The sequence below is a fragment of the Apus apus genome, chromosome 23, assembly GCF_020740795.1.
Source record: "Apus apus isolate bApuApu2 chromosome 23, bApuApu2.pri.cur, whole genome shotgun sequence".
In the NCBI taxonomy this organism is placed as follows: Eukaryota; Metazoa; Chordata; class Aves; order Apodiformes; family Apodidae; genus Apus; species Apus apus.
Window position 1 is genome coordinate 1,918,812 of NC_067304.1, and position 13,407 is coordinate 1,932,218.

General features: G+C 54.2%; 1 protein-coding gene across 1 annotated transcript; it reads right to left on the bottom strand.

The window, feature by feature from the left end:
* Positions 1–9,696, bottom strand: KCNA10 (potassium voltage-gated channel subfamily A member 10). The gene is made up of 2 exons (XM_051639217.1): positions 9,433–9,696; positions 1–1,842 (listed from the first exon to the last, which is right to left on the bottom strand). Exon 2 carries the CDS (start codon positions 1,766–1,768, stop codon positions 218–220), a length of 1,551 nt encoding a protein of 516 aa, XP_051495177.1. The 5' UTR covers positions 1,769–1,842; positions 9,433–9,696; the 3' UTR covers positions 1–217.
* Between the last annotated feature and the right edge of the window lie 3,711 nt (positions 9,697–13,407).

Genomic DNA, 13,407 nt, shown 5'->3' on the forward strand with positions numbered 1-13,407 from the left:
GAGAGATAAGAAAGATGGTGTTTATTAGAACAGCCACAGGAAATCAGAGATTGAAAAATGTCTAGAAAACAAAACCGAACCAGAAAGAAAAAAAAAAAAGCAGCAGCAGTGTTGGTTTTTGTTAAAATAATAATAAAAAAAAGCAAACAAATCCCATCCATCAGAGCGTGCAGGTGGTTTCTACCTTCTCCAGCCCATCCCACCGTGGCCTTGCCCGTCATTTTTTGGCCTTGTCTCGAGCGTAGCCCCCGTTGGTCTTGTTGAGGGACTCCATGCTGCCGTTGCCTGTCACCACGCTGGTGAGGATCCTCTCCACCTCCCCGGGCAGGATCTGCTTCTCCTCGTTCTCTGTCTCCCGGTGGTAGAAGTAGTTGAAGTTGGAGACGATGACGGGGACGGGCAGAGCGATGGTCAGCACCCCCGCGATGGCGCAGAGGGTGCCCACGATCTTCCCGCCCAAGGTGGTGGGACACATGTCTCCGTAGCCAACGGTGGTCATGGTGACCACGGCCCACCAGAAGCCGTCAGGGATGCTGGAGAAATGGGACTGGGGCTCGTCCACCTCGGCGAAGTAGACGGCGCTGGAGAAGAGGATGACGCCGATGAAGAGGAAGAAGATGAGCAAACCCAGCTCCCGCATGCTGGCCTTGAGGGTCTGGCCCAGGATCTGCAGCCCCTTGGAGTGTCGGGAGAGCTTGAAGATCCTGAAGACCCTGACCAGCCGGATGATCCTCAGGATGGCCAAGGACATGTTCTGCTGCCCGTTGAGCTCGCTCTGCTGGATCAGCTCGGTGGTGAGCGTCACGAAGTAGGGGATGATGGACACGATGTCGATGATGTTCATGATGTTCCTGAAGAACTCAGTCTTGCTGGGGCATACGATGAACCTGACGAAGAGCTCGAAGGAGAACCAGATGATGCAGGCAGTCTCTATGACAAAGAAAGGGTCCGTGAAGGTGCTGTGGGCCAGGAAGGTGTCCGTCAGGTTCTTAGAAAGCTCCTGGGGGGACTTGAACTCCCTTTCCTCCCTGAACTCCGGTAAGGTCTCCATGCAGAAGATGATGATGGAGATGACAATGACCAGGACGGAGACCAAAGCTACTCCCCTGGCCGCACTGGAGCTTTCAGGGTACTCAAAGAGCAGCCAGAATTGCCTATGAAAGTCATTGGTTGGTAAGAGGGTCTCAGGGTCCTTGATGAACCCTTCATCCTCCCTGAACTGGTCCATGGCTTCATCACCCAGCTCATAGAAGGTGATTTCATCAGCAAAGACATCGATGGGGACGTTGGCTGGGCGCCGTATTTTCCCACCAGACTGGTAATAGTACAGGATCCCATCAAAACTGGGCCTGTTCCTGTCGAAGAAATACTCGTTCCTCATGGAGTCAAAGTAACGCATCCTCTTTTCCGGGTCCCCAAGCAAGGTCTCAGGAAACTGGTTGAGAGTCTTGAGCCTGGTCTCAAACCTCAGCCCAGCGATGTTGATGATGACTCGTTGGTCCCCCTCATCCATCCCCACCCTCTCCCCCACCAGGTGCTCACTGAACTCGGCGGAGAACCTGGAGAAGATGGTCTCATTGTTGGCGTTCTCGCTGTTGATGAGGATCCTCAAGTTGGAGAGGAGGTTGGCGCAGCTGGGGTGGCCTTTCCTCGACTGCCCGGCGGGGCTGAGGTCATTTGAATAACAGGGATCCTCCACGATCTGATCAGCGTTGTCAAAACTGACTAGTGCCACCTCCATCTCCTTCCAACTGGCCACGTCCATCATACACTAATCAGATTAGCAGCATAAATCCCCGGGTCGGACGCCGGCAGCTTCTGACTTTCCCACGCTATGAGGATCTGCAAGGAGAGGGAGACAAGAGCTGAGCTGTGCAAACGGGGCTCGGCTGGAAGGAGTGAAACAAACCTGAGGTCACAAAATCCTGGTTGGGATTTTACTTTTTCGATAGGTTTTCACAGAAACGTTCGTGTCCGTGACCGGCAAAGAAAACCACGTCGACTTCCCACAGGTTTGTTCATCTCCAGAACCTACCAACCCTTTTTGGCTTCATCCTCAACCTTAAACCTCCCAACGTTCTTTACAGCCCCCAGGGATGGAAGGTCAGGCTGTAGCAGACGATGGGAGTGAACCCAGCTCTCCTACTCAGCCTTTCCCCAGCAATCCCAGAGCCAGAAGGTTCGTTGAGGACATTTCCAGGTGCAGTTCTGGAATCTGGAGGAGGATTTGGACCCATCAAACATGGGTGTCCTGGTTAACAGCAGCCCTTGGCTCCATTGGGTCTAACCCCAGAAGGTCCTGGGCATGTTGCAGCTGGGTCAACCAGTGTTCGGAAAGCAATTCCCAACCTCGGGACCACAATGGGATTTGGGAAGTGCAGCCCAGGAAGAAGGCAGGTCAGGTGGAGAAGGACAAGTCCACCAGCCTTGGAGGACCTTTTTGCTCTGTGTGAAGAACTGGGACCCCTTGTCTTCATCCAGTCTTTGGGGTGGGCAGTGGATGTGGCAGTGATGTTCTCCAGAGCTCTCCTGAGCCTCCATCATGGTTGGACTGATATTCCCAGCCATGGGAAGAGGATGAGGACGCTTGGAGAGCACCTCTCAGGCCATGGGGTGGATTTTCCCCAGTCCAGCTCAGTCAGGCACTGAGCAGCAGACGTGATGTCCCCAAAATACTCCTGGGCACACGTCTCCCCAGCACCCAACTGCTCTTGTCCTGAACGTGGAGGCAAAGTCAAAGAGGACCCAGGAACCAGGCCAAGGTCCAGAGCTGGGAAATTACCTCTCCTGCCCCAGGGAGAAGCACGAAGAGAAATTAGATGCTCACGGGGGACAGTTCTGGGGAGATCTGCCCCAAAATGGACTTTCCAAGTAAATTCCAGCCCCTGATTTATTTCTGAGAAGCCACAGCAGGACACGCAGAGCTGCTCTGCGTGATCACTAATCACCAAGTGATCACTTGTCACCAAGGACACGGTGGCTTTCTCACCCAGAGAAGTCCAAAGTGAGGGAGTGAAAAATAACCACCCCAATGGGCTGGGCTGCCAGGAATAGCAACACAATCCAGGCCACGTCTGCGTGGAGCAGCAGCAGCCCCAGGGCCAGGCCTGCCATGGGGATCTGCTCCACCTTGGGCTTTGCTTCCTCCAACCTGTGGAACTAGATGTTCTTGGAGGTCCCTACCAACCCAAACCATTCCGTGATTCTAGGTGCTGGGACAGGACCTGTCCTGTCCATGGGGACCAAGGTGCACCTGGTGCCTCAACCTCCCCCTTTAACTGAAGCCATTTGGGGCTTGGAAGTTGTCCCTACCCTGTTCCCCAGAAGCAGACTCATCCGTTCATGCTGAGGCACCTCTGGTGAGGTTGGCTAGGACAAGGTAGAGCCCCAAAACTGTTCCAGAAGTAGGAGTTCACATCCCAGCTCACTACAAACCCTCCCTCTTCTCCCACCCCAAAAATCCAGACTTCATGCAGCACCCAACACCTGGATCCCAGACCAGGGCTCAACCTCAGCAGCACCAGGACATTGTGGAGTTGGGGACAAATCCCACAGTTTATCCTAAACCAAGACAAAGACACTTCAAGCTCATGTTTCTTTGCTTAAAATCAACAAACCATGGGGCTTGAAGCAACTTGGACTAGTGGAAGGTGTCCCTGCCCGTGGCAGATGATCTTTAAGGTCCCTTCCAACCCAAACTGTTCTGCAAAGTTCTGTTTGATCATCCATCTCTGTCCAGCTGCTTCTGGCTGGTTTCGAGCCACTTTCCCCACCTGGGGACATTTGAGGTGAAGGGCCAGAAATGATGAGGCAGCAGAACAGTTTTGCACCCCCAAAACCATTTGCTGCAGAGCTGAGGAGCCCCAAAGACTCCCCAAGAGCCCTCCAGCCCCAACAATGTCCTGTTCAGGGACACCTGAGGCCCAGCAGGCCCCCGTGAGGCTGAATTCAACTCAGGTTTGGCTTTTTGGTGGCTCTGCTGAAAAGCTGCTGTGGGTGGGACAAGATGTGGCATCAGAGGGGAAAAAACAAGCAGTAAAGACTAAAGGAAAAGCAGCACAGGTTGCTGGGGGAGCTGAGCTGACCCACCACCCCTAGAGCCCAGAGGGGACCACGGCTCCAGGAGCTTCTCCTGCTGGTGGAGCAAAGTGAGAGCAGCTAAATCTGACCAGGAACTTGCATCCTAAGTCAGCACCGTGAGATGATCTTGGTGTTTTAAGCCTTAAATGTGCTTAGCTCCTAATTCCACAGCTGGCAGGAAGATCCCCCAACCCTTCCCTAGTAGGATGGCTCCAGAAGACATGGAGATATCTCAAAAATCTGGGTTTGAACCTCTGTGCACATCAAACTGACCCCTCCCCAGCATCACCCCTCATGGGGAAACTGAGGCAGGGAGCAGGGATCTAACATTGCTTTTCGTGCCTCCAAAGCCCCAAAACGTGCTGATCTTTGTCCTTCTCACCAGAAGTGGGTGCCCCACCTGTCCCCTACCCCACCCCTCGACCACCCCAGGGGTTTCATTTGAATTTTAAACTTAAAAAAAAAAAAAGACCAGCCCTGCCCAGGCCACAGAACATCCCCCCAAAGCTCCTCACTGGGCTCCAGCTGAGGCTGGAACTAGAAAGTTGCCTCATTTATGTTTTTTTTTTCCCCTCCTAAATCACCAAACATCTGCTTCTCGGAATCTGATTAACTAATACCCTTCAGCTCAAATCCCTGGCTGGGGAAAAGAAGCAAAAAAAAATAAAAAAAATAGATATAGATATAGAAATATAAACACCCAACAAGCAGAGGAAAGAGCTGGTGAATGAGAAAGGTCGTTTGGAGGGAGAGTTTGTGCTTCACCCGGCGGGTCCCAGGGGGTTGGAGCTGTGGTTTCCACCAGCCCCCCCTTGCAAACCACCACGACCTCCATGTCTGCAATGCCTCCTGCTTCCCACTTTTCACCCCCCCCCGCTCCTGTTCCTGGGGTGAACAACAGCCACTTCCAAGGTGTTTTTTTTCCCAACAAATCCACGATGCTGAGCGTCTCTTCCCCCCACCATCCACAAGCCCTTCACTCCCTCCCCCTTCTCGCTCCTGGGGTGAACAGCAGCCATTCCAAGGTTTTTCCCCAAATTCCAAGACACTGGATCTCTCTCCCATTCCCACCCCCTTCCCATCACCTCTGTACTGGGAGGTGATTCCTCCTGGACCATCCCCACCCCATCACCTACCAGGGCTTACCTGCCCAGGGCATGGAAATACCAACGCTCTCGGCATCTGGGAAGAGAATCATTAAACACACACAGGGATGTGTAGGGGGGGGAAAAAGAAGAAGATAAAAGTCCAGCCATACCCTTGAAAGGTCCCTTTGGGATAAAGCAGGCAATGTCATTTAAAAGGCTCATCTCTATTTGGTTCACTGTCTAATTGGCAGCCCAGCGCTCCGGGGATGGGCTTCGGCAGGATCCGGAGTGGTTCGGAGCCTTGGCCCCACCATCGTCCTAAAATGAGCTGAGGATCCATGGGGAAAAGGGGTTGGTGGCATGCAGAGGACACCCGGGCCCCATGTCCACCTCTCCTGGGGAGGGGGGGACCCGGCCACCCCCTTCCTGCCCCCGCCCCGAGCAGGACGTGTCCTTCTGGCGGATGCCACCTTTAATCCCCAATAATGCTCCGGATGGTCCAGCCAGGACAAGTCTTGTCCGTGACGTGGTGAGGTCTGAGCTGGTCCCTGAGAGGGTGGCAGAGAAAGGGGGGACCACTGGCACCAGGAGAAAGCTTCACAGCAGGCAACGGGGCTCTTGGAATTATGAATATAGAATCATGGCATTCGAAAGAGGAGGGGAGGGGAAAGCCCAAAGGTTGGAGCATCTCCCCTTGCCCATCGACCTCTTGCCTGGCCACGTGGGCTCCTTTCCAGGAGGGGATGGTCATGGTGGGACATCTTGGTGTCCCTCCATGGGGTGGCTGGGTGGCAGCAGAGGGTACATGGCTCAGTTGGGGGCATCAGCAGGGGACAAGGGACAGGGGGGACGTGCCCCTCTCTCCCACCTGGCTCCAGCTCGGACCCCAGAGCTGCTGGGCTGATAAACCCCAGGAACAAATCCAGAAATAAATGTCCTGGGCAGGCAGGGAATGGCAGGAATCCCCCCAAATCACTGGGATTTTATTGGATTATCCCCCCTTCTCCTCTTCCCCCCCCCCCATTTTTTCTCTCTTTCCTTGCTACACTCACAGGTTCCCTCCCCTTGGGTGCACCAGGGTGGGTTCATCCCTCCTGGGTTTGGTCCCACCTCTGCCTTCCCCCAATTTACCTTCCCACCCAGCTCCTCCTTCACCTGCACCTCCTCCTCTTCCTCCCAGGCCCCCCCATTCGGGGAGAGCAGAGGAGGGGGTGGCACATTTGTGCTTCAGCCTCAATTCCTCCACCACGGTGACGCTCCTTTGCTCTTGAGGGACCCGGTCACCTCCATCTCCCTCCCTCTGGCATCTTTTTCTGTCCTCTGAGCTATTTCTCTCCCCCCCCTTTCCCCGTGACGTTAGTGAGCACATTAAACCTCCCCATCCCAGAGGAGAGCCTGGAACCTGCTGGCTTGGATCATCTTATACTCCTCTCCAGCCATCTGTGATGGAAACAGGACACAACCTGATCCAAACCTTTGTTCAGGTCCTTCAGGGTTGGGTTGGTGTTTTACAGACCCCCCCCCCTGCACCCCTGTAGACTTTTATTTATCCACCCCTGCTGAGGTGACTGGAGACCTACTAACAAAAAGGCATTAAATTGATATTTCTGGCACCTAAATTCACCCTCTGCCTGTGTCCTCCTCCCCTCCAGACCCAGCTTTTGGGTGGCTTTGACCAGGGGGTGTTTGTGAGCAAAAACCCCTTTGGGGGATTTTCTTTTTGCCCCCCCCCAAAAATCCCCCCAGCACTAACCAGGGTCACATCCTGCACCTGGACAAAGAGCATCTATGGCAGAAGGAAACCTGAAGGGTAGAAACCAACCCCAGGAGCTGATGCTTCAGCTTGGGCTGGGAAGTCAGATCTAGCAAAATCCTGCTGGTAACAGGAACATCCCTGGTACCAAAGCAGGGTCCAGGGGGAGGTGGGTGTTGGGGGGGAGATGTCTGGAAGAACATCCTTACCTCCAAGAAACAGGACGGTTACACAACTCCCTCATCTCCAGAGAGCTCAGCTACACCCTGGACCCCCTCGGGATGGTTCTTTGCCTTCAACCAAGGTGACTTTAAACACCCTTTGTGCCCCAAGGATTTCAACACCCGCCACAAGCTGGGCTGTCCCAGGAACCCCCTCCTTCTCCTGTGCTTCCTTTCTCTCCAACCCTCTGCTCCACACTCCCAGCAGTGCTGGCTCTGCCAGGATTTATCCCATCTACAAATTTGACCCCAGAGCTTGTCCTGGATCCAGGGTGGGGATCCTGGTATGGGATAACTGCCCAGCAGCTCTGGAGGGGAGATCAAACCCCCCCCCCCCCAACAGAGCCCATCCCACTGTGGAGACACATTGAGAAAGTGTTTAATTTTTGCAGTAGAATTACTGCTCAGATCCAAGTTTGCCCAGGGAGCTGAATTTTCCCTGTGGGGAAAAGGGGCAGAGGACTGAGCAGCTCATCACCCCCCTGTGATCTGACATGGGCTGAACTGGGGGGGGTGGGATGGGGGGGTGCACAAGACCCCATCAATGCTCCCATGGAAGGAGGCAGGGCCATTTCATGGGATTTTCCTCTAATTCTCCAGAAAAAACCTGTGTCCTGCTGTGTCCTACACCCAAACCCAGAGCCCTGCAGGAAAACAGGCACAGGAGGGAAGATCCCAAACTACGTTCCTGCTGTTGGGATGGAAGAATCTCTGCCTGCTGAGCCCCACAGCAGGTTGGAGCAGCTTCCCCAGCCCCAACCCCTGTCATCCTTCCCAGTTTCCATACCTCATTCTCATTTTTCCACCCCTATTTTTTTAGAGATGAGAAAAAAAAAACCCAGAAGAGATAAAAATCAGATTAGCAGCGAGCCCGGTACATAGAGTCCACGCCACGAGACAGATGAAACCTTGCTGATACCCAACCATACAGGCCAAAATTAATCAGCTCTGGATTAACCAGGTCAGGATGTAATTTAATAACAAGTGAGGGTGAGTTCCTGCGAGGAGGGAACTGACATGGTCCCACACTGGGTGCCCCAGCATCAAGGCAGGTAGAAGGAGAAGCCAGACGGGGTGACACGAGCTCTGCAGCAGCGTGGGCTGCTGGCCCGAGGGTGACAGCCTGGGTCTCAGCCAGGGTTTGCTGCAGCTGAGCCCTCCTCGTCTTCCCAACGTTCGGAATTGGGGGTTTTTTTAACCTGATTCAGGAAAAGATGTAAATAGCTTTTTGCTTTGGAAGGGGGGGGGCTGGTGGGCTGCTCCTCGCCGGGGTCTCGCCGCGCGGTGGCAAAAGGGTTTGACAGGTTTTAGTTTGGGGAAGGACAGATGGACACAAAGCACTTGTAAAGGGTGGGGGTGCAAGGAGTGACCCCCTTCCCCTTCCAACATCCCAGCCAAGCACCTGGATAGGGACAGGCTGGGGGGGGGTGGGGAAAACCATCCTCATCCTCCTGCTCTCCCCCTCCCCGCGGCTGTAACACGATAAAGACAATTCGATCTCGAATCGATGGGGAACTTTCCCAGTCTGTCCAAAAGTGCTGGGAAAGAGGCAGAGCTTCCTCCCCACATCCTCCTCCTCCCCCCTCCCCCCCCAAACCCCAACCCGGCATCCAAAGCTCAGTGCTGCAACCTCAGTCTGCTCCTGGGGACAACTAAATGACCTTGTCCCCCCCTCAAAAATCCGCACCGGCAGCAAACCCTGCTGGGAGGTTGTTGGTCAGAGCCAAGAGTGGTTATAGAGTATAAATGGAAAGCAAGAGGGAGCTGCTAATTGGGTCAGATGGATTCCTGCATTCATCATGATTGTTTTTTTTTTTTGGTAACAATGACAGCAAAAATAAATTAAAGGAGCTGGTGGCAGGGTCTGGGGTCCCAGGGGTGACTTGGGGCTTGGGACACCAGGGCCGAGGCAGCTCTGCCAGGCACATCGTGCCCCCCCCCATTTCCCATCCCAGGGAGGGCTTTATTATGGACCCAGTGACAGATAATTGAGACTTAAAATGATCGAAATGATGCCCCCAGGAGCCTCGGGCTCTTGGCAGAGCTGGGGTGACTCCCAGCACACACCCCACTATCAGGAGCCCTTCCCTTTTCCTCCCAGGACAAATTAAACTTCTCCCCTGGTTGCCACCACTTCAAAAACACCCCGTCACCACCCCAAAAATACCCACCACCAAAGGAGCACCTGACTGCCCCAAACCCACCCCCCCCCCAAACCCTCCTCTCCTCCACAACCCCCCAGCATCTCCCCACCACAACAGCTGCTGCCAAGAAGAAGGGAGCAACAAACCCGGCTTTGGCATCATCCTCATCCTCCCCCAAGGCGTGGGGTGCCCGCTCCCCTTGTCTCCATCCTCCTCCTCCTTCAGCTGGGCTGGCCAGGGGCTGCCTGCTGGTGCTGCCCTGGTGCCTCTGGTGGGCTCATGGCCGTGGCACCTCCAGGATGTGGGAGGTGGGGATGTGGGATGCTGGTACCTTCTCCTGCGCTGGGCAGAGAGGCGATGCCGGTGCCCACGTGAGCCCAGTGGGACTCCTTGCCCTCATTCTCCTTGTGCCTGAAATGGGTGGGTTGGGTTGGTTTTTTTTTTTTTTCTGGGTCCTGCCCTCCAGCAGCAGCAGCTGGGATCCCACCTCATCACCTTGACATCCAAATGGCCTTGGCTTTCCGAGCGAGGGTGAGGAAGAGGAGGGGATGCTCAGATCTGCCCGTTTCTGGCCCTCCCTGGCACGGGGCTGTTCCGCCACATCCAGCCAGGACAGTCCCAGTTTCCCTGTTTGCATCCACTTGGAAAGAAGGAGAAAGCAGGGAACTGGGCTGCTCCGTTGTTCCCACCAGCAGGGAGGCACCCAGGGCTCCTGGGGCCAGGCAGCCCCTTGGCTGGGCAGTTCCTTGGCTGCTGCCAGCCCCCTGGGCCTGACTTGATCCCAGTGCTTGGGAAAATCCTCAGTTTCCAGGAGCTTAATCACCATTACCCACAGAGGGAAGCTCCCAAACTGCCAAGGTTTCAGGAGCAGGAAGAGCACCCCTGACTGCTTTTTCCACCCTGGATTGATATCCAACCTGGATTTGGTTCCAACCCCTCAGTTAAGTCCCCAGAACCCTGGGGGCTCTAACCATCCCCTCTCCCCTTCACTGAAGGCATCTGAGCTGCTGGTTCAAGCTCCTGCCCCCTCTGCCAGCAGGATTTGATGAATCTCCAGCTATTTCCCTTCCCATTTCTTCCCCCCAACCCCTGCAGGGAGCATTGCTTTCCTTCCCTGCCCCAAAAATTCCCAAGCAAAGGCAAAAATGAGAGCATCACCCTGGAAAGGGAACGGGGGGAAGTGCCAGCCAGGCCATTTCCCAACTGACCTCAAAAAACAATTCCCAGCCCTCACCTGCATCCTGAATCCTCCTGCCAGCACCTCAGGATGCTCAGCCTTTCCCTCAAGCTTCACTCCAGCCAGTGTAATTGGGGCAGCTTTCCAGGCTGTGTCATGGAATTTGGGAGAGGAAACTCTGGAGACCAACCTGTGTCCTTTCTGCAGCCTCCCCACAGTGGGGTGAACAAAACTGGTGTCTCCCAGAGTTGCTGCTCAAGTGAAAACAAAACAAAACAAAATACCCCAAGGCAATCAAAAGAAAACCAACCTTCTTTTCACATCCTGGAAAATCAGTCCTGGAAAATCCACCCCCCTGGCTGTAGGGAAAGAGGAGATCTCAGAGCTCATCTCCCCCCCAGCAGCTCCAGGTTCCTCCTGTGAAGTTGGAGCTGGTTTTGCCTGGGAGCAAATTCCCAATCTCCTTCCTGTGACCTTTGAAAATGGATTTGGCCAAGTCCCACTGCAGGGGGGGTGTCCAGCCCTCCCTGGGATGGGGTGTCCTGGTCCCCCTTCCCTGCCCAAGTGACCACAGCAAAGCTGTGGTTTTCCCATCTGCACCCCAGGAGCTGAATTTCATCTTGGGATGCAATGGGAAAACATTGGCAGGAGGCAAAGACACACGAGCTCTGCTGGAAAAGCTGCAGCTTTGTCAGGTTGAGGCTGGGGGAAATGCCAAGGGATCTGGTTGAGGATTGTGCTAGAAATCAGCAATACCATCAATTTATCCCCAATAAAAAAAATCAGGTTTTACTGTCTGGAAATTCCTACAATCTCTACAGGGATCACCTCCCCCCGAGACCGTTGCAACTCATCACACGTCAAACATGAAACAGCCCTGAAGGTGCTTCTGGAGTAAATCTGAATTGGTCCTTGCTGGAACCTGGACCCAAGAGGAACCAAACAAAGTCTCTTTGGCCTCTTCCAAGTCCTTCCCTCAACCTTCCCCCCAGGCTGACTGGTTTTCTCTGGGCATTAGTGCTCAGAGGTTGGAAACATTCACGAGCACGAGGGAGCACCAGGGCTGACTCCATCCGCGTCCTCCAAGCCCAGGGAAAGTGGCCTAAACCAGGGTCTCTGAAAATTCTGTGTTATTCCTCACCACGAAACACAAACTGTACCGAGTCTGCTGGACCTAGAAACCGTTTGGACCCAGTATTCCCATGGACCCCCCACCCCAACACCCTGCTCTGCATCACCGGGACCAGCGCCGAGCGCTTTTGTGCCGTCGCGATTCCCCCGGCATCACCTCAGACCTCCCTTTTGTTTCCAGGAGAGACCAAGACAACTGCAAAAGACCCATCCCATTAACTCCTATGACTGCAGCCTTGAACCTGACAATATCTGCAAGATGAGCAGATCTGGCAATACCTCATCCCCACGGAATCCACCCCGACGGAACAGCCGATCCCGCCGCTCCTCCTTTTTGAAGTGACCACTTGGCAGCCCTGGATTGCAGCCTGGCAGCAAAGATCCAGGAATTATTTCTCCCCAGATCCTTCTGGTTTCATTTGAGCAGGCTGAAGGCAACCACTGTTTCTCCTCACCTGCATTTCAGTGCCTCCAACGTGTCCAGTGTCCACTCCAATCAAGCGGATTGCGACGGGGGATGATTCCCTAATGGGAAACTTGCAAAGCATCCAAGCCCATTTGAAAAAAGAAAAAGATCACAGCCAAGAGTAACGACTTTATTTAAGCCTTGGAAGAGAAACAAAGGCTGTAAATGCTCCAAGCCCAGAGCAGAGCTGGCTGGGTTCAGGCACAAACCCAAGAACAGCCAAAAAAAATCCTGTATCAGCACAACTTAGGATAAAACCATGAGCCAAGCACTGTGTGAGCTGGAGAAAAACAGGAATCTTTTCAACCCGTGGATTCTTCCTCATCTTGGTGGTAATGAAGTGAAATAAAGGGAGTGGGTTAATAGAGGTGGGCACTTCCATGGGTGGTGGGTCATATTTCTACCAGCAATGGTGTCGTACAGACTTTTATAAGCACGGGGGAGAAAATGAAAACCTGTCACTCACCTGAACTCCAGCTTTTCCTCAGGGAAGAAGAGTCCTGTGGGTGGTTCTGGATGTGGCTGGTGCCTGCAGCTCTCTGACAGGCAGGTAAGGATTAGAGTTTGTCTCAGGAAAGACTCAGATTCAGAAATCCTACACCCTGGTGAAACCCAACCGTGCCTGGTTGTCCTTGGCTTCAAAGGAAGCACAGGGAAAGCTCCGGGCTGCGGCACCAGCCGGGGGGACAACGGCCCCAACCAACCCCCCAGCAGGCTCTGCCCCCCAGGAGCTGGGAAATGATTCCCAGAATCCCAGCATGGAAGGGTTGGAAGGCACCTCTGGACATCATCTAGTCCAACCCCCCTGCCAGAGCAGGATCCCCTAGAGCAGATCCCACAGGAACACATCCAGGTGGGTTTGGGATGTCTCCAGGGATGGAGACCCCACCACCTCCCTGGGCAGCCTGTCCCAGGGCTCTGCCACCCTCAGAATAAATAACTGTTTTCTTCTTTTCTTCTATTTATGTTAAATAAATGGCTGCTTCAGCACTTGGGAGCAGATTCGTGCCCATTGCTGCTCCCTGGGCAGTGCACACAGAGGTGAGGATTCCCCTGGACATCGAGAACTTCCCACCTGGCAGCAACGCCTGTTATAAGAAGCAACACCCATGTCTGAAGATTAAAAAGGCACCAAAGAGCCCAGCAGCTCTTACCTGCCCTGCTGGGGGCTGTAGTTCACCAGGGCACGTTGCTTGGGAGCTCATGGCTCCAGGCTTGACTCCTGGCCTCGTTGCTCTTCCCCAAGCAAGCCTAAGGGACATAAGGCTGATACTTTGGGGACTGGTTGACCTGTGGGCCTTCCGTGTCCCAGGGAGGCCCTGGAAGCTTTCCAAGGGGTTTACCAGG